Below are 20,418 nucleotides of genomic sequence, written 5' to 3'. Positions count from 1 at the left end.
AAACATCCTCCTCCCTCATGTGGTACCCTTCCTGCAGGCTCATCCTGACATGACCCTTCAGCATGACAATGCCACCAGCCATACTGCTCGTTTTGTGCGTGATTTCCTGCAAGACAGGAATGTCAGTGTTCTGCCATGGCCAGTGAAGAGCCCGGATCTCAATCCCATTGAGCACGTCTGGGACCTGTTGGATCGGAGGGTGAGGGCTCGGGCCATTCCCCCCAGGAATGTCCAGGAACTTGCAGGTGCCTTGGTGGAAGAGTGGGGTAACATCTCACAGCAAGAACTGACAAATCTGGTGCAGTCCATGAGGAGGAGATTCATTGCAGTACTTAATGCAGCTGGTGGCCACACCAGATACTGACTGTTACTTTTGATTTTGACCCCCCCTTTGTTCAGGGACACATTATTCAATTTCTGTTAGTCACATGTCTGTGGAACTTGTTCAGTTTATGTCTCAGTTGTTGAATCTTGTTATGTTCATACAAATATTTACACATGTTAAGTTTGCTGAAAATAAACACAGTTTATTCCATGTACCGTAGGCTTCCTATGCGTTGACATATTCTGCCAAAGAATCAATGAATAATGGAAATACAGTAAAACCAGTGAAACTGTAGTACCCCTGATGACACTTCCTCTCTTTCTCTTCCTGTTCCTTCCTGTTTGATTGACAGAATGAAGAACAAGTTGTGGTACTTTGAGTTTGGCACCACAGAGACCATCTCCGCCACTTGCAAGAAACTCAACGAGTGTATCGAAGTGGAGGTGAGTCACCGGTATTCCCTTTAGTTGGAGTTTTTTTAACAGCACCAAATTGTTATTCTCTCTCTCTCTCTCTCTCTCTCTCTCTCTCTCTCTCTCTCTCTCTCTCTCTCTCTCTCTCTCTCTCTCTCTCTCTCTCTCTGTCTCTCTCTGTGTCTCTCTCTCTCTGTGTGTCTCTCTCTCAAGAGTTTCACTTTGGCTGGAGATCAGTTGGTGATTTAAATTGTTTATCAACACATCTTATGGACATCTTGGGATGACAAAGTTTAAACAGTTCATCGCTGTTGTTTTTATTTTATTTTAAATGACCTGCAAACAAAAAAATATACATCTTAAAAGACAGTGAATTTAAAACAAATTATTTTAATCCCACGGGGAAGGTAGCTAGCTTTTCTTCTCTATCAGCGAAGGCTTCATTAAGCCAGTATGTCAGGTAACTGACTCTGTACTGCATGAGACACACACACACACACTCACACACAACAGTGGCGGTCAGTGCTGTTTAAGATTAGGGAGGATGATCCTGTTTTTGTGAGCATGGCCTTATTTCTATTGCAGCATATTGGATGACTGTCATTCATATTCCATTCACCCAGCTCAATGTAACATCTATAGGTTTAGGCTACTACATGATACTCAAATTTTCCCTGTACCCATCATGAGGTTTCCACAATGTAGGTGCACAGGTCGATATAATGTTTTGTAATCAAGGTGACAGACAGTGACACATTCAATACCGCCTTGCACACTGCATCTATACACGCCTGATCACACACAAACACAGTTCACTTTCATAGCAGCTACATAAAAACAGCATGATCCTTCTCGCAACTATCTACATGCTCTCCTCCTCTCACTTTTTTCCTTCGCTTGTGGACTTCAGTGCACAACACATCAGCTGTCTGTGACCAGGTGAAAAAACATTCATATAATGACCGCTAACCACTACACACAGCCTACATCGTTGTCACGTCATAGTCAATATACTGTATCTACTAGAACTAACATAAGTACAGTGTACAGTCAGAAAGTAGCTTAGAAATTACACCGGCGGGCCCCTGTGGCAATAAATTTATAAAAATCAAAAGATTACCTTGAATTGGAAGAGTTCCGGTGTTGGATAGCCTGCTAGCTAACATAGCATCCCTCTCTGTTTGAGCCAGGTGTTTGAGTAGGCAAAAACAATACAACCAAATATAGCTAGCTCTCTCTCTCTCGCTTCTCCTTAATTTTGGAATAAATACATTTGTTCAAAACTGTTCAACTATTGTCTTTCTCTCTCTTTGAGTCAACTACTCACCACATTTTATGCTCTGCAGTGCTAACTAGCTGTAGCTTACACTTTTAGTATTAGATTCATTCTCTGGTCTTTTGATTGGGTGGGAAATATGTCAGTTCATGCTGCAAGAGCTCTGATAGGTTGGAGGACATCCTCCGGAAGTTGTCAAAATTACTGCGTAAGTCTATGGAAGGGGGTGAGAACCATGAGCCTCCTAGGTTTTGTATTGAAGTTAATGTACCCAGAGGAGGACGGAAGCTAGCTGTCCTCCAGCTACACCATGGTGCTACCCTACAGAGTGCTGTGAGGCTACTGTAGACCTTCATTCCAAAACTGTGTTTTAATCAATTATTTGGTGACGAGAATATACTGTATTTAGTATAGTTGCATCCAAAAAGGATACCTTTTTTATTTGTTTTATTTGTTTCACTTTTTATTTTTATGAAATTCACTGAGGAGCCTCCACTATTTTCAGTGTGTAACACACACACACACAGACACACACACAGACAGACCCGACAGACAGACCCGACAGACAGACCCGACAGACAGACCCGACAGACTGCCTGCCTGCCTGCCTGCCTGCCTGCCTGCCTGCCTGCCTGCCTGCCTGCCTGCCTGCCAAGCAGTCAAATCCCCGGTTTAATGCCTTGAAGCAGAGAACAGAGTGATGGGTGGTGAAATGTGGTGTAGCAGGATTCACCACTGAGGTTATATCGCCCTGCAAGATGTAATTAAACTGGGCTATTAAAAGCTTCACAGAGTAGACTGACAATGAAAGCACTTTCTAGACAGTGTTTGTATGTGTGTGCGTTGTGTGTGCGTGCGTGCGTGCGTGCGTGCGTGCGTGCGTGCGTGCGTGCGTGCGTGCGTGCGTGCGTGCGTGCGTGCGTGCGTGCGCGTGAGAGTATGTGTGAGTCATATTCTGTGTGTGTTACTGAAACGGTTTTTCATGGGCACTCAAACCTAAATATTTCTTTGCTCTGACAGCAATTGTGGGTTGAGGTACATTCAAACATCATTTGCTTTCAACGAGGGTGGTCGCTGAATATTATGAATGTGTTTTCTTTTTCTGTTTCTACATTAGCTTATTTGAACACATTTGTTGATTGGGACTTTATGGAAAAGTGCATACTTGGACCGACAATGTCAAAGTAACCAAGTTATTTTGGTACGACCATTTGGATAAACTGAGACAAACAACATCCCCTTGATGGTGCAGAATGTGTACATTTTCTAGTTAATCACTAGCTGGGACATCTGAAGTTGTTTTCTTCTAGAATTTCGACACACAGTCTGGTAGAACGCTCAAAGGCAACATTATGTCATGTATTGATACAAACATGCACTGTGATGCTACTGTAAAAATGATTCATTGTATACCATTGCTCCTCCCAATATCCACACATGGATACTGTTATAAACAATATTCTACTATTCTGCATCACAGTGGAAGGCCCCTTTGATTTTCAATCTGTATCAGATAGCCTTATACTGTATGTGGTTCACATGAAACATACTGTCACATGACACCATTCATTAGCATAGCTTCAATGAAAACACAAGGATGTAATCTCTATATTTCTTGCCTTGAATGGATGTGCAGAAAAGACAATTATCTCTAAGTACCTTTTGAAGGGGATCCCTTTTTGACAGTTTTTTAAAATGTAACTAGGCAAGTCAATTAAGATCAAATTCTTATTTACAATGACGGCCTACACCGGCCAAACCTGGACGACGCTGGGCCAATTGTGCGCCGCCCTATAGGACTCCCAATCACGGCCGGTTGTGATACAGCCTGGATTCGAACCAGGTTGCCTGTAGTGACGCCTCTAGCACTGAGATGCAGTGCCTTAGACCGCTGCGTCTGTAATTAGCAAGTAGCAGCACTGCGAAGCCTCCTTGAAGATACTCTAGGCTATCTATTAGGGTCCACAGTTCTGTCTCAGCCATTGTCTCAAGTATTTGTTCATGATCTCTCATCTCCCCTCCCCTCTGTCTCTTTCACTCTTTCTACCTCTCTCTTTATCTCTCCCCCTCTCTCTCTCTCTTTATCTCCCTCTTCTCCTCTTTCTATTTATTTATTTCTCTCTCTCCTTCCCTCCCCCTCTCTCCCTCACTCTACCCTCCTCCATCACTTCCCCTCTCTCTTTCTCCCTCAGTGTGATGGTATCATCCTGGACCTCAGCAGCACGTCGTTGGAAGGCATCGCCGTCCTGAACATACCCAGCATGCATGGCGGCTCCAACCTGTGGGGCGAGACCAAGAAGAGGAGGAACTACAGCCGCATGAGCAAGAAGGTTCCAGACAGGATGCCCGCCAGTACCGTCACCGATATAAAGGAGCTCAAATTCTGTGTTCAGGGTGAGTCAACTCAACTCGCCCACAGCAACACCAGTGTGATGTACCCTTTTCACAAAAACCATGATCTTTTCCGTGTCCTTTTCAGAACAGTTCCAGTAACTAATGTGGATGCATAACCAGGCCAGCTCAGTACAGTTTGGTTCAGCTTGGCTTGGCTCGGCTTAGTAGTGGGAAAAGGCCTAAGGTGGGAAGTGGGACCAGTTCTGGCCTTTTCAATATACCACTATATAATGTTCTTGATTTCAGCCATTAGGATTTAGTGTAATGTGGTTCAATGGGTGTCAAAGGATCCATTGTGTCTGATTGGTCTGTCATTTCTTGACCACATAAGCCTCGTAGTTGTATGCCAAACACTATGTCATTTCCACACTTAGGGAAGTCTTGTATTCCTTTCCCTCTGCTCCGCAGCCCAGGCTTGCCATATGGAACGAGTTAGCCTGCACTTTCTGTTGAAGCTTGTCTGTGAGAGACTGGGAGGGATCACTAAACAGTTCTAGTGTCATTTTGTAAGTGTTTCATACTGTCACAATTTCACCCACCAGCCAGCAACCAGTAGAATGTCAGCTCTTTTTTAATTTACTTTTTAATTTTTAATTTAACCAGGCAAGTCAGTAAAGAACAAATTATTATTTACAATGACGGCCTACCCCGGTCAAACCTGGACAACACTGGGCCAATTGTGTGCCGCCCTATGGGACTCCCAATCACGGCCGGATGTGATACAGCCTGGATTTGAACCAGGGACTGTAGTGACGCCTCTTGCACTGAGATGCAGTGCCTTAGACCGCTGCGCCACCCGGGTGATGCTGTGGCCCCCATGAGCATCTGTCCCAGAGGACATTGGGGATGAGCTGCGCCGAGCCGCTGACACACACACACACATTGGGGACGAGCTGTGCTTGCAGGACCTGGCGCCCACTGGCCAAGGTCGGTGACAAGCAGCTGTTTTCGGGTGCCATGAATTAACCTAGAACACTGAACACTGCCTCAGAGGCTGGGCTGCTGGATGCTGGGCTAGCGGGTCTGTTTCACTCTGTTGAGAGGGGAGAGGATAAGATGGGGAAAGGAGGGAAGGGTAGAGGAGAGGAGGGGAGGGGATGGAAAGATAAAGGAGGGGAGGAAAGAGGAGAGAGAGGAGAGAAGGGGAGAGGAGGAAAGAGGAGATGAGGGGAGAAGAGGAAAGGAAAGAGGGGAGGAAAGGGGGGAGAAGAGGGAAGGGGAAAGGAGGAAAGAGGAGAGGAGGGGAGAAGAGGAAAGGAAAGAGGGGAGGAAAGGGGGAGGAGAGGAGGGAAGGAGAGAGGGAAACAGAAGCTCCCTCTCCCCCTATTTAACTGCCCCGCACCCCCTCTATCTGTCCATCTCTCTTTCTCTTGTGCCTACAGTCTTCTCTGGCCTCGTTATTACTGTCCCAAAACATGCCCTGTGTGTAAGCAGACAGACATATGGTAGTGAGGACGATGGTAGTGAGGATGATGATGATGGTAGTGATTATGATGATGATGACGATGACACAGAGGATGATGATGATGATGATGATGATGGTATTAAGGATGATGATAATGGCAGTGATGATGATGACGACGATGGCAGTGAGGATGATGATGATGGTATTAAGGATGATGATGATTATAATGGCAGTGATGATGATGATGGCAGTGAGGATGATGATAATAATGACAGTGAGGATGATGATGACAATGGCAGGGATGATGATGATGACGATGGCAGTGAGGATGCTGATGATGATGATGGCAGATTCCTTGCAGTGAAAAGGCAGATTCTTTGTCCTCTATTTGTTACATCACTTCCTGTCTGTGACACTCTCACTCTTCCTCCTCGCTCTTCCTCTTTCATCCATCCTCTTTCTCTCTCTTCCTTAACCACCCCGCATCTGTGCTTCTCGTTCCTGACTGAACTAGTTTGAATCCTGTTTCCATGGAGACCCTCGGCTCCACTGAACTACAGAGAGAGGCAGAAAGAGACAGAGAGAAATGAGAAAGGGGTGGAGAGAGGGAAAGACAGAGAAAGCTGGAGAGAGAGGGGAAGCCAGAGACTGAGAGAGAAATGAGAGAGGGGTGGAGAGAGGGAAAGACAGAAAGCTAGAGAGAGGAAGAGAGAGTAAGCTAGAGAGAAGGGAGAAGAGTAAGTGAATAGGAGAGAGAGAAAGAGAGAGAGAGAGGGAGCAAACAAGGAGGCTGCTGCCAGCTGTGTGACTCATATCATTAATCTTTAACTGCCCTCCAGGCAGCCTTCACTGGGCTCTGCTTGCTGCCTTAGCAACAGTTGAGCCTCTATGACCTGCCCTTCAGCACTACCATACTGTAACATACTGTACAGTACGCTCTCACGTTGTCACCCTCCCCCCCGGCCTCTCACCTGACCACCTAAACACGCTCCCTCCGAGGCCAACGCCCCAGCCTCTCTCTCTCTCTCTCTCTCTCTCTCTCAAGAGATTACTGAGTGACAACCCTGTCCCCTCCTGTCCCCTCTCAGATGCATACACACGAACAGAGTGTATATGAATGCATCTCACGCAATGTCATATTGGCTGTGAGCACAGTAGCTTTTGTTGTTGTTTTGTGGACTATGGTGTGAAAGTGTTTTGGCAATAACTTTGGTAATTGACCAATTAACTGTGACATGAAGACATTTCATTCTTTCATTTAATTCTCAAATAGTCTGTTTTGTGACTTGTGAAGTTCCATAACATCATTGTCTCATGTCAGATAGCCGTCTACACTGATCTGCCTGATAACTCGCAAACACTCATACAATATCCTGTTCTAACATTCAAAAATGTCACAAAGGTGCCATCGTCCACTGAACCCTCTTTCATCCTCAGTCAAAAAAGAGTCAGAGTTAATCTCACCAAAAAAACTATAAACCTGTAGCTAATATTAACGTTTTTAATGAGAAAGTATTCATTACCTAATTCTACATTTAGCTAAGGTGTTTTGTGATGGTAGAATCAGTATTTATGACATTTGAAATGTGCATGAAAATGATCTAGCTAAGTCTCTGGACCAGTCTCAAATCAATCCATATGAAACAAAAGGCGGGGATGCTAACAACTCCAGTTCACACACTCAATGTGACGCCATCTGACGTGAGACAATGTCCATTGCACTTATCATTGGTGTTGCCCCATCTGCATTTCTGACTCCTGAACACCACAACAGTGAACTGTCATGGCTCCTACTACTAGCCTAATTACAGTCTGGCATTCCTGGCCCCTTTCAGGTCAATGAAAAATCGATATCATCAAATGTCAAGCAATGTTTGTTTGCCTCAGGCACACTGATTAACAGTGCTTTTAAGCTGTCAGGTCATGACTTACCTTTAAACGATCTGCCTTGCTTGCTATTTGCACTACGCTCACAGCACTGTGTTTTGTGACTCGTTGTTTTGCGTGAGTGTCTGTGTGTCAGTATGTGTGTGAGTGTCTGTGTGTCAGTATGTGTATGAGTGTCTGTGTGTCAGTATGTGTATGAGTGTCTGTGTGTCAGTATGTGTATGAGTGTCTGTGTGTCAGTGTGTGTCTGTGTGTCAGTGAGTGTCTGTGTGTCAGTATGTGTATGAGTGTCTGTGTGTCAGTGTGTGTATGAGTGTCTGTGTCAGTATGTGTGTGAGTGTCTGTGTGTCAGTATGTGTATGAGTGTCTGTGTGTCAGTGTGTGTATGAGTGTCTGTGTGTCAGTATGTGTGTGAGTGTCTGTGTGTCAGTATGTGTATGAGTGTCTGTGTGTCAGTGTGTGTATGAGTGTCTGTGTGTCAGTATGTGTGTGAGTGTCTGTGTGTCAGTATGTGTATGAGTGTCTGTGTGTCAGTATGTGTATGAGTGTCTGTGTGTCAGTGTGTGTATGAGTGTCTGTGTGTCAGTATGTGTGTGAGTGTCTGTGTGTCAGTATGTGTATGAGTGTCTGTGTGTCAGTGTGTGTATGAGTGTCTGTGTGTCAGTATGTGTGTGAGTGTCTGTGTGTCAGTATGTGTATGAGTATCTGTGTGTCAGTATGTGTATGAGTGTCTGTGTGTCAGTATGTGTGTGAGTGTCTGTGTGTCAGTATGTGTGTGAGTGTCTGTGTGTCAGTATGTGTATGAGTGTCTGTGTGTCAGTATGTGTATGAGTGGCTGTGTGTCAGTATGTGTGTGAGTGTCTGTGTGTCAGTATGTGTGTCAGTATGTGTATGAGTGTCTGTGTGTCAGTATGTGTATGAGTGTCTGTGTGTCAGTATGTGTATGAGTGTCTGTGTGTCAGTATGTGTATGAGTGGCTGTGTGTCAGTATGTGTGTGAGTGTCTGTGTGTCAGTATGTGTGTGTGTGTCTGTGTGTCAGTATGTGTGTCAGTGTGTGTATGAGTGTCTGTGTGTCAGTATGTGTGTGAGTGTCTGTGTGTCAGTATGTGTATGAGTGTCTGTGTGTCAGTATGTGTCTGTGTGTCAGTATGTGTATGAGTGTCTGTGTGTCAGTATGTGTATGAGTGTCTGTGTGTCAGTATGTGTGTGAGTTCCATGTGTCAGTATGTGTGTGAGTGTCTGTGTGTCAGTATGTGTCTGTGTGTCAGTATGTGTATGAGTGTCTGTGTGTCAGTATGTATATGAGTGTCTGTGTGTCAGTATGTGTATGAGTGTCTGTGTGTCAGTATGTGTGTGAGTTCCATGTGTCAGTATGTATATGAGTGTCTGTGTGTAAGTATGTGTGTGAGTGTCTGTGTGCCAGTATTTATATGAGTGTCTGTGTCAGTATGTGTATGAGTTCCATGTGTCAGTATGTATATGAGTGTCTGTGTGTCAGTATGTGTATGAGTGTCTGTGTCAGTATGTGTCTGTGTGTCAGTATGTGTATGAGTTCCATGTCTCAGTATGTGTATGAGTGTCTGTGTGTCAGTATGTATATGAGTGTCTGTGTCAGTATGTGTATGAGTTCCATGTGTCAGTATGTGTATGAGTGTCTGTGTGTCAGTATGTGTGTGAGTGTCTGTGTGTCAGTATGTGTGTGAGTGTCTGTGTGTCAGTATGTGTATGAGTGTCTGTGTGTCAGTATGTGTATGAGTGTCTGTGTGTCAGTATGTGTGTGAGTGTCTGTGTGCCAGTATGTGTGTGAGTGTCTGTGTGCCAATATGTGTGTGAGTGTCTGTGTGTCAGTATGTGTATGAGTTCCACGTGTCAGTATGTATATGAGTGTCTGTGTGTCAGTATGTGTGTGAGTTCCATGTGTCAGTATGTATATGAGTGTCTGTGTGTCAGTATGTGTATGAATGTCTGTTTGTCAGTATGTGTGTGAGTGTCTGTGTGTCAGTATGTGTATGAGTGTCTGTGTGTCAGTATATGTATGAGTGTCTGTGTGTCAGTATGTGTGTGAGTGTCTGTGTGTCAGTATGTGTATGAGTGTCTGTGTGTCAGTATGTGTATGAGTGTCTGTGTGTCAGTATGTGTGTGAGTGTCTGTGTCAGTATGTGTATGAGTGTCGGTGTGTCAGTATGTGTGTGAGTGTCTGTGTGCCAGTATGTGTATGAGTGTCTGTGTGCCAGTATGTGTGTGAGTGTCTGTGTGTCAGTATGTGTATGAGTTCCACGTGTCAGTATGTATATGAGTGGCTGTGTGTCAGTATGTGTGTGAGTTCCATGTGTCAGTATGTATATGAGTGGCTGTGTGTCAGTATGTGTGTGAGTTCCATGTGTCAGTATGTATATGAGTGTCTGTGTGTCAGTATGTGTGTGAGTGTCTGTGTCAGTATGTATATGAGTATATGTGTGTCAGTATGTGTATGAGTGCCTGTGTCAGTATGTGTATGAGTTCCATGTGTCACTATGTATATGAGTGTCTGTGTGTCAGTATGTGTGTGTCAGTATGTGTGTGAGTGTCTGTGTGTCAGTATGTGTGTGAGTGTCTGTGTGTCAGTATGTGTGTGAGTGTCTGTGTATCAGTATGTGTGTGAGTGTCTGTGTGTCAGTATGTATATGAGTGTCTGTGTGTCAGTATGTGTATGAACGTCTGTGTGTCAGTATGTGTGTGAGTGTCTGTGTGTCAGTATGTGTATGAGTTCCATGTGTCAGTATGTATATGAGTGTCTGTGTGTCAGTATGTATATGAGTGTCTTTGTGTCAGTATGTGTGTGAGTGTCTGTGTGCCAGTATGTGTGTGAGTGTCTGTGTGTCAGTATGTGTATGAGTTCCATGTGTCAGTATGTATATGAGTGTCTGTGTGTCAGTATGTGTGTGAGTTCCATGTGTCAGTATGTATATGAGTGTCTGTGTCAGTATGTGTATGAGTGTCTGTGTGTCAGTATGTGTGTGAGTGTCTGTGTCAGTATGTATATGAGTATATGTGTGTCAGTATGTGTATGAGTGCCTGTGTCAGTACGTGTATGAGTTCCATGTGTCACTATGTATATGAGTGTCTGTGTGTCAGTATGTGTGTGAGTGTCTGTGTGCCAGTATGTGTATGAGTGTCTGTGTGCCAGTATGTGTGTGAGTGTCTGTGTGTCAGTATGTGTATGAGTTCCACGTGTCAGTATGTATATGAGTGGCTGTGTGTCAGTATGTGTGTGAGTTCCATGTGTCAGTATGTATATGAGTGGCTGTGTGTCAGTATGTGTGTGAGTTCCATGTGTCAGTATGTATATGAGTGTCTGTGTGTCAGTATGTATATGAGTGTCTGTGTGTCAGTATGTGTGTGAGTGTCTGTGTCAGTATGTATATGAGTATATGTGTGTCAGTATGTGTATGAGTGCCTGTGTCAGTATGTGTATGAGTTCCATGTGTCACTATGTATATGAGTGTCTGTGTGTCAGTATGTGTGTGAGTGTCTGTGTGTCAGTATGTGTATGAGTGTCTGTGTGTCAGTATGTGTGTGAGTGTCTGTGTGTCAGTATGTGTGTGAGTGTCTGTGTGTCAGTATGTGTGTGAGTGTCTGTGTGTCAGTATGTGTGTGAGTGTCTGTGTATCAGTATGTGTGTGAGTGTCTGTGTGTCAGTATGTATATGAGTGTCTGTGTGTCAGTATGTGTATGAATGTCTGTGTGTCAGTATGTGTGTGAGTGTCTGTGTGTCAGTATGTGTATGAGTTCCATGTGTCAGTATGTATATGAGTGTCTGTGTGTCAGTATGTATATGAGTGTCTTTGTGTCAGTATATGTGTGAGTGTCTGTGTGCCAGTATGTGTATGAGTGTCTGTGTCAGTATGTATATGAGTGTCTGTGTGTCAGTATGTGTATGAGTGTCTGTGTCAGTATGTGTATGAGTTCCATGTGTCAGTATGTATATGAGTATCTGTGTGTCAGTATGTGTATGAGTTCCATGTGTCAGTATGTATATGAGTATCTGTGTGCCAGTATGTATATGAGTATCTGTGTGTCAGTATGTATATGAGTGTCTGTGTCAGTATGTGTATGAGTGTCTGTGTCAGTATGTATATGAGTGTCTGTGTGTCAGTATGTGTATGAGTGTCTGTGTCAGTATGTATATGAGTGTATGTGTGTCAGTATGTGTATGAGTGTCTGTGTCAGTATGTGTATGAGTTCCATGTGTCAGTATGTATATGAGTATCTGTGTGTCAGTATGTGTATGAGTTCCATGTGTCAGTATGTATATGAGTATCTGTGTGCCAGTATGTATATGAGTATATGTGTGTCAGTATGTGTATGAGTGTATGTGTCAGTATGTGTATGAGTTCCATGTGTCAGTATGTGTGTCTGTGTCAGTATGTGTATGAGTGTCTGTGTGTCAGTATGTGTATGAGTGTCTGTGTGGCAGTATGTGTATGAGTGTCTGTGTGGCAGTATGTGTATGAGTGTCTGTGTGGCAGTATGTGTATGAGTGTCTGTGTCAGTATGTGTGTGAGTGTCTGTGTGTCAGTATGTGTATGAGTGTCTGTGTCAGTATGTGTGTGAGTGTCTGTGTGGCAGTATGTGTATGAGTGTCTGTGTGGCAGTATGTGTATGAGTGTCTGTGTCAGTATGTGTGTGAGTGTCTGTGTGTCAGTATGTGTATGAGTGTCTGTGTCAGTATGTGTGTGAGTGTCTGTGTGGCAGTATGTGTATGAGTGTCTGTGTGGCAGTATGTGTATGAGTGTCTGTGTGGCAGTATGTGTATGAGTGTCTGTGTGCCAGTATGTGTATGAGTGTCTGTGTCAGTATGTGTGTGAGTGTCTGTGTGTCAGTATGTGTATGAGTGTCTGTGTGGCAGTATGTGTATGAGTGTCTGTGTGCCAGTATGTGTATGAGTGTCTGTGTGCCAGTATGTGTATGAGTGTCTGTGTGGCAGTATGTGTATGAGTGTCTGTGTGTCAGTATGTGTATGAGTGTCTGTGTGTCAGTATGTGTATGAGTGTCTGTGTGGCAGTATGTGTATGAGTTCCATGTGTCAGTATGTATATGAGTATCTGTGTGTCAGTATGTGTATGAGTTCCATGTGTCAGTATGTATATGAGTATCTGTGTGCCAGTATGTATATGAGTATATGTGTGTCAGTATGTGTATGAGTGTATGTGTCAGTATGTATATGAGTGTATGTGTGTCAGTATGTATATGAGTGTCTGTGTGTCAGTATGTGTATGAGTGTCTGTGTCAGTATGTGTATGAGTTCCATGTGTCAGTATGTGTGTCTGTGTCAGTATGTGTATGAGTGTCTGTGTGTCAGTATGTGTATGAGTGTCTGTGTGGCAGTATGTGTATGAGTGTCTGTGTGGCAGTATGTGTATGAGTGTCTGTGTGGCAGTATGTGTATGAGTGTCTGTGTCAGTATGTGTGTGAGTGTCTGTGTGTCAGTATGTGTATGAGTGTCTGTGTCAGTATGTGTATGAGTGTCTGTGTGTCAGTATGTGTATGAGTGTCTGTGTCAGTATGTGTGTGAGTGTCTGTGTGGCAGTATGTGTATGAGTGTCTGTGTGGCAGTATGTGTATGAGTGTCTGTGTGGCAGTATGTGTATGAGTGTCTGTGTGCCAGTATGTGTATGAGTGTCTGTGTCAGTATGTGTGTGAGTGTCTGTGTGTCAGTATGTGTATGAGTGTCTGTGTGGCAGTATGTGTATGAGTGTCTGTGTGCCAGTATGTGTATGAGTGTCTGTGTGCCAGTATGTGTATGAGTGTCTGTGTGGCAGTATGTGTATGAGTGTCTGTGTGTCAGTATGTGTATGAGTGTCTGTGTGTCAGTATGTGTATGAGTGTCTGTGTGGCAGTATGTGTATGAGTGTCTGTGTGGCAGTATGTGTATGAGTGTCTGTGTGCCAGTATGTGTATGAGTGTCTGTGTCAGTATGTGTGTGAGTGTCTGTGTGTCAGTATGTGTGTGAGTGTCTGTGTCAGTATGTGTGTGAGTGTCTGTGTATCAGTATGTGTGTGAGTGTCTGTGTGTCAGTATGTGTATGAGTTCCATGTGTCAGTATGTATATGAGTATCTGTGTGCCAGTATGTATATGAGTATCTGTGTGTCAGTATGTGTATGAGTGTATGTGTCAGTATGTATATGAGTGTATGTGTGTCAGTATGTATATGAGTGTCTGTGTGTCAGTATGTGTATGAGTGTCTGTGTCAGTATGTGTGTGAGTGGGTGGGGAGTTTTTGCATTTTGAATGTTTTCTAGGCATATGCAATTCTAATGGATATTGTGATTTACTCCGCAGCACTGTGTTTGTGTGTCTTTCTTGTGCACGTGTGTGTGCACACAAGTGCATGTGTGTGCGTGTTTGTGTGTGCATGTGCATGTGAGGGAATGTTGTGCTTTAGTCTAGCTTCATCCCACAGAGTTGAACCTTTATTAAATTAACTTCTGGGAAACAGAATGCAGAGAAGGGCGGAGAAGGACGTCTCTTTGAGAGGCAGAGGGAAAGGAGTGTGTGTGAGTGTGTGTGTACTTGTTTTCCTACATTATCGGGACCACAATGTCCTAACATTTCACCTTAATGTCCTGAAAAGGTTGGAAAACAAAAACTTTTTGGAAAAGAAGGGTTTTTTCAGGTCCTGAATTTGTTCAAATTCTACTTTAAGCTTAAAGGTTTGGTTTAGGTTAAGGGTTAGGTTTAGGGGTAAGGGAAAATAGGATTTTTAATGGTAATAGCATTTTACAACCCAAAAAGTCCTGAAATTTCCCGAAAACACAGCTGTGTGCATGTACGTTTGTGTGTACAGCTTATGACTAATTGTTGATGACACTTGTTTACTCTGCAGCAATAAGATCATGCTTTTTTAAGCTGTGCTCTACAGATAATACAATCAGTCAGTTTTCCACAGAGTGAAAACCCTGCTGGCCTGATTCTCCAGACTGACACCTCAAATTTCTGATTAACCTCCTACAAATCTCCTACAACTAGAAGGTTCACCCTATGGAAGTGTCACACAACTAGGAACAGGAGATAGCTAGAGTCAAGCCAGCTCGAGTTACAGAGCAAGGAAGGAAAGTGGTGAGTGTAAAATACTGTCTGTCTATAGATTAAGTCAGGGGTTATTTACTGCTCTCTCTCTCTCTCTCTCTCTCTCTCTCTCTCTCTCTCTCTCTCTCTCTCTCTCTCTCTCTCTCTCTCTCTCTCTCTCTCTCTCTCTCTCTCTCTCTCTCTCTCTCTCTCTCTCTCTCTCTCTCTCTCTCTCTCTCTCTCTCTCTCTCTCTCTCTCTCTCTCTCTCTCTCTCTCTCTCTCTCTCTCTCTCTCTCTCTCTCTCTCTCTCTCTCTCTCTCTCTCTCTCTCTCTCTCTCTCTCTGTGTGTGTGTGTGTGTGTGTGTGTGTGTGTGTGTGTGTGTGTGTGTGTGTGTGTGTGTTGTAAAAGGTGTGCCATTGCAGGTTAAAGCCTGGACAGGTTCCCACAACCTCTCCCCTGCAGGAGTCATCTCCACCCACCCTCCCCCTGAACAGCTCCTAGTTTGAGTCACTCCATGGCCGTAGTGTGGGCTATTTCAGGGCTCTGCCATACAGATTATTGTTGTTGCTCTCTCTCACACAGCTAAAACAGAAGGGTTAATTTTTCATTTCCCTCCTGTGTTGTTTGCCATGACAGAAATAGATACAACTATAATAAAACTACCCACCCAGAGAGGATTATGGGAAGAGCTATTGCTTCCTGGCACATACTTACAAGAGTCTAGAACTTCTGGTTCAATGAGCCAGGCTTTCTTATGGGATAATAGGAGCCTTTTCAGAAGTGTCCTTCATATCTGAAGAGTTTGACGGTCAATCAGTTTTTTTCCCATGAGAACTGTGTCATAAAAGATCAGTGTCGTTTATGAATGGCATTAGAACATAGTTTGGAGCATCTTAACAAGAGCTGCATAGACAGCTAAAGAGTATGTGAATATTATTATTATAATAGATAGCATGTGCTATGTGAACAGAACGTGTATAAATATACAGCATGTGAGAAAGGAAGACGTAGGAAAGGTTAGGTTAGCGGAGGAAAGGAGCTAATAATGGGTATGTGTATCATTCCTGTTTACTGTCAGCGGGCCAAGCAGGCCACACCTGCCCACACACCTTTACTGCCCACGCACCTTTACTTTACCGGAGTAACAGTTTCACGGTGGGGTCTAGTTCCTCTTGACCATCTGTCCTCACTCCGGCCTCCACTGCGGCCACCCTGAGACAATGACAGCCGGACTGAGCCAGGAGCTAGGGGACAGAGGAAGGAAACAACAACACACACTAGTTTATAAATAAATACCAGAGCAATTATTGGAACAAGTACTGTACTTAGGGGCTGTTCTGGTTGTTCTCAGGGGGTTCACATCTACATATAGTATCATCAAAGCAATTGTACCCAAGTGGTTCATTATGAAAACTATTGAACTGGTGTGGAGAATAGCAGGACTAGTTGCCAAGGACTGATCACAATCCTCAAACATTATTTTGTAGAACTGTTTCATATTTCTCCTTTTCTCCTCTCTCTCACACACACATCCCATTTAAAAATGTAGTCCTTTGAACTGTTTTGTGAACAGTATGTTTCACTGCATCACATTAGTCTTTACCTAATTGTTGAGCATTACTGTACTATACCCAGCACGGCAAGAGCAAAAGTCGTTTGGCCAGCTACCCGCCAACCATCCCACAATGCACTGGGTTTCTGTGTTATGTAAGAGCTCTGTTCTGCTCTATTATTAGTTCTACCTCATTGTGTCGAAGCGCTGCAGTACAGCAGCTCAGATCTGATGGAGCGGGAAACATTGGAGAGGAGAGAAAAAAGTATCATGGTGATTCTCTCTCTCTCTCGCATTGCTTTATTGGCTTGAAATACAATTTGTAGATATTGCCAAAGCCGTATAGTGGTACAGCATTTCAGTAAATTCAATGAGGATAATGAAATCCAGTTTATAATAATCATGTATACAGGTACAACACTACTGCTGTTGTATTGTGTAATATTTAGTTGATACATTTAATTCAATACAAATATGATTATGAAAAAATGAACAATAAAAAACAAAATGTACATGGATGATGGTTACACTGTGTATAACTTGTAAGTTATATACAATGTAAATAGTTCTGGCAGGAACATTTGTGATTTCTTCCTCACCCAGAATAACTCCCAGTTTTGTGTCATTAGTAAATGCACAGAAGTTGTGAATTGATTGAGATATATACAGTAGCGGTAAAAGGTTTGGACACAGCTACTCATTCCAGGGTTTTTCTTTATTTTTACTATTTTCTACATTGTAAAATAATAGTGAAGACATCAAAACTATGAAATAGTGTTAAACAAATCAAAATATTTTTTTTTATTTGAGATTCTTCAAAGTAGCCACCCTTTGCCTTGATCCCAACTTTTCACAGTCTTGGCATTCTCTGAACCAGCTTCATGAGGTAGTCACCTGGAATGTATTTCAATTAACAGGTGTGCTGTGTTAAAGTTAATTCAAATCAAATCAAACTTTATTTGTCACATGCGCCGAATACAACAAGTGAAGACTTTACCGTGAAATGCTAACTTACAAGCCCTTAACCAACAGTGCAATTCAAGAAGAAGAAAATATTTACCAAGTAGACTAAAATAAAAAGTAACACAATAAGCTTAACAATAACGAGGCTATATACAGGGGGTACAGGTACAGAGTCAGTGTGCAGGGGTACAGGCTAGTTGAGGTAATCTGTACATGTAGGTGGGGGCGAAGTGACTATGCATAGGTAACAAACAAACAGCGAGTAGCAGCAGTGTACAAAAGGGAGGGGGGTCAATTGAAATTGTCCGGTGGTAATTTTATGAATTGTTCAGCAATCTTATGGCTTGGGGGTAGAAGCTGTTGAGTAGCCTTTTGGTCCTAGACTTGGCGCTCCGGTACCGCTTGCCGTGCGGTAGCAGAGAAAACAGTCTAACTTGGGTGACTTGAGTCTCTGACAATTTTATGGGCTTTCCTCTGACACCGCCTATTATATAGGTCCTGGATGGCAGGAAGCTTGGCCCCAGTGATGTACTAGGCTGTTCGCACTACCCTCTGTAACACCTTACGGTCAGATGCCAAGCAGTTGCCATACCAGGCGGTGATGCAACCGGTCAGGATGCTCTCGACCCATGACAAATCTTTTCAGTCTCCTGAGGGGGAAAAGTTTTTGTCGTGCCCTCTTCACGACTGTCTTGGTATGTTTGGACCATGATAGTTCGTTGGTGATGTGGACACCAAGGAACTTGAAACTCTAGACCCGCTCCACTACAGCCCCATCGATGTTAATGGGGGCCTGTTGGGCCTGCCTGTAGTCCACGATCAGCTCCTTTGTCTTGCTCACATTGAGGGAGAGGTTGTTGTCCTGGCACCACACTGCCAGTTCTCTGACCTCCTCCCTATAGGCCGTCTCATCGTTGTCGGTGATCAGGCCTACAACCATTGTGTCGTCAGCAAACTTAATGATGGTGTTGGAGTCGTGCCTGGCCACGCAGTCGTGGGTGAACAGGGAATACAGGATGGGACAAAGTACACACCCCTGGGGGGCCCCAGTGTTAAGGATCAGCGTGGCAGACGTGTTGTTGCCTACTCTTACCACCTGGGGGCAGCCCATCAGGAAGTCCAGGATCCAGTTGCAGAGGGAGGTGTTTAGTCCCAGAATCCTTAGCTTAGTGATGAGCTTTGTGGGCACTATGGTGTTGAATGCTGAGCTGTAGTCAATGAACAGCATTCTCATATAAGTGTTCCTTTTGTCCAGGTGGGAAGGGCAGTGTGGAGTGCGATTGCGATTGAGTCATCTGTGGATCTGTTAGGGCGGTATGCAAATTGGAGTAGGTCTAGGGTGTCCGGGAGGATGCTGTTGATGTGAGCCATGACCAGCCTTTCAAAGCACTTCATGGCTACCGACGTAAGTGACACGTGGCAGTAATCATTTAGGCAGGTTACCTTAGCTTCCATTGGGCACAGGGACTATGGTGGTCTGCTTGAAACATTACATTTACATTTTAGTCATTTAGCAGACGCTCTTATCCAGAGCGACTTACAGTAGAGTGCATACATTTTATTACATTTTTACATACTGAGACAAGGATATCCCTACCGGCCAAACCCTCCCTAACCCGGACGACGCTATGCCAATTGTGCGTCGCCCCACGGACCTCCCGGTTGCGGCCGGCTGCGACAGAGCCTGGGCGCGAACCCAGCCCAGCCTGGGCGCGAACCCAGAGACTCTCAGAGAACCCAGCCCTAGACCACTGCGCCACCCGGGAGGCTGTAGGTATTACAGACTCGGTCAGGGAGAGGTTGAAAATGTCAGTGAAGACACTTGACAGTTGGTCCATGCATGCTTTGAGTACACGTCCTGGTAATCCGTCTGGCCCAGCGGCTTTGTGACTGTTGACCTGTTTAAAGGTTTTGTTCACATCGGCTACCGAGAGCATTATCACAAAGTCATACAGAATAGCTGGTGCTCTCGTGCACACTTCAGTGTTGCTTGCCTCAAAGCGAGCATAAAAAGGCATTTCGCTCGTTTGGTAGGCTCGCGTCACTGGGAAGCTCGCATCTGAGTTTGCCTTTGTAGTCCGTAATAGTTTTCAAGCCCTGCCACCTCCAACGAACGTCAGAGCCGGTGAAGTAGGATTCAATCTTAATCCTGTATTTGTCACGATCTTTCAAGATCGAACCCAGAAGCAGACCAGGACAAGGAGCGTAGGAAGAAGGTGAGTATTTATTTACAGTGAAATGTGAAAAGGTAGATATATCCAGATGGCGTAGCGGGCAGCGGTGGTGAGTAGATGAGAGGAAATAGGTGAATCCAATGTAGTAGCAGAATCCTCTGTCAACCAGGCGGGAATGGAGTGAATGATCCAGGTGAGTAACTGAAGACAAAACAAACGGAGGTAAGTTCAAGGCAAGCAATACGTAAATGAAAACAACAAAACAAATTCTATCCAACTGGAGTCTGGTACTCAGGCACAACATACTGTTCATGGCTAACGATCCGGCAGGGAATGGAAGTCAGGTCAGAGCTTTTGAAGGGTAGAGATGATGATCAGGACAGGTGTGCAGATTACTGACGGGAAACAGGTGCGGGTGAAATCAATCTCCCAATGAGCTAATTCGCCCGGCAACCAGACAGGGTGCGTTCCAGGACACCTGAAACACACTCCAGGACAGACACACAGGCAAACCCAGACTCAGGAAGCGGGATTCGTGACAGTACCCCCCCTCCGACGAACGCCACCGGGCGGACTACCTGGAGCGCCAGGATGGAGGCGGTAGAAGTCACGAATCAGGTCGTCATCCAGAATCTGTCGCCGAGGAATCCAACTCCTCTCCTCTGGACCATATCCTTCCCAGTCCACTAGAAACTGGTACCCTCGACCCCGCCGTCTGGAGTCCATGATGCGGCGCACCGTGTAGACAGGACCACCTCCGATCATCCGAGGAGGAGGAGGACGAGGAGGAGGAGGCAACAGAGGACTGAGGTGAACCGGCTTGAGACAGGAGACATGAAAAGTGGGATGCACTCTAAGTGTTGCAGGCAACTTGAGTCGAACCACCACAGGATTTATGATTCTCTCCACTACAAACGGACCAATGAACTTAGGTGACAACTTCCTTGACTCCGTCCGTAGAGGAAGATCCCGTGTAGC

General features: G+C 44.5%; 1 protein-coding gene across 1 annotated transcript in view; it reads left to right on the top strand.

Moving 5' to 3' along the window:
* The window catches only part of LOC120058028 (diacylglycerol kinase beta), a 130,088-nt gene that overhangs the window by 96,130 nt on the left and 13,540 nt on the right, over positions 1 to 20,418 (top strand). Inside the window, exons 20-21 of the mRNA XM_039006512.1 lie at positions 678 to 768; positions 4,207 to 4,408. Coding sequence (XP_038862440.1) covers positions 678 to 768; positions 4,207 to 4,408 — 293 coding nt within the window. The remainder of the gene's footprint in view (positions 1 to 677; positions 769 to 4,206; positions 4,409 to 20,418) is intronic.

Source organism: Salvelinus namaycush, chromosome 13 (genome assembly GCF_016432855.1).
Source record: "Salvelinus namaycush isolate Seneca chromosome 13, SaNama_1.0, whole genome shotgun sequence".
NCBI lineage: Eukaryota > Metazoa > Chordata > Actinopteri > Salmoniformes > Salmonidae > Salvelinus > Salvelinus namaycush.
The sequence above is the reverse complement of the archived record's forward strand: the minus strand, read 5'-3'. Positions and strand labels throughout refer to the sequence as shown.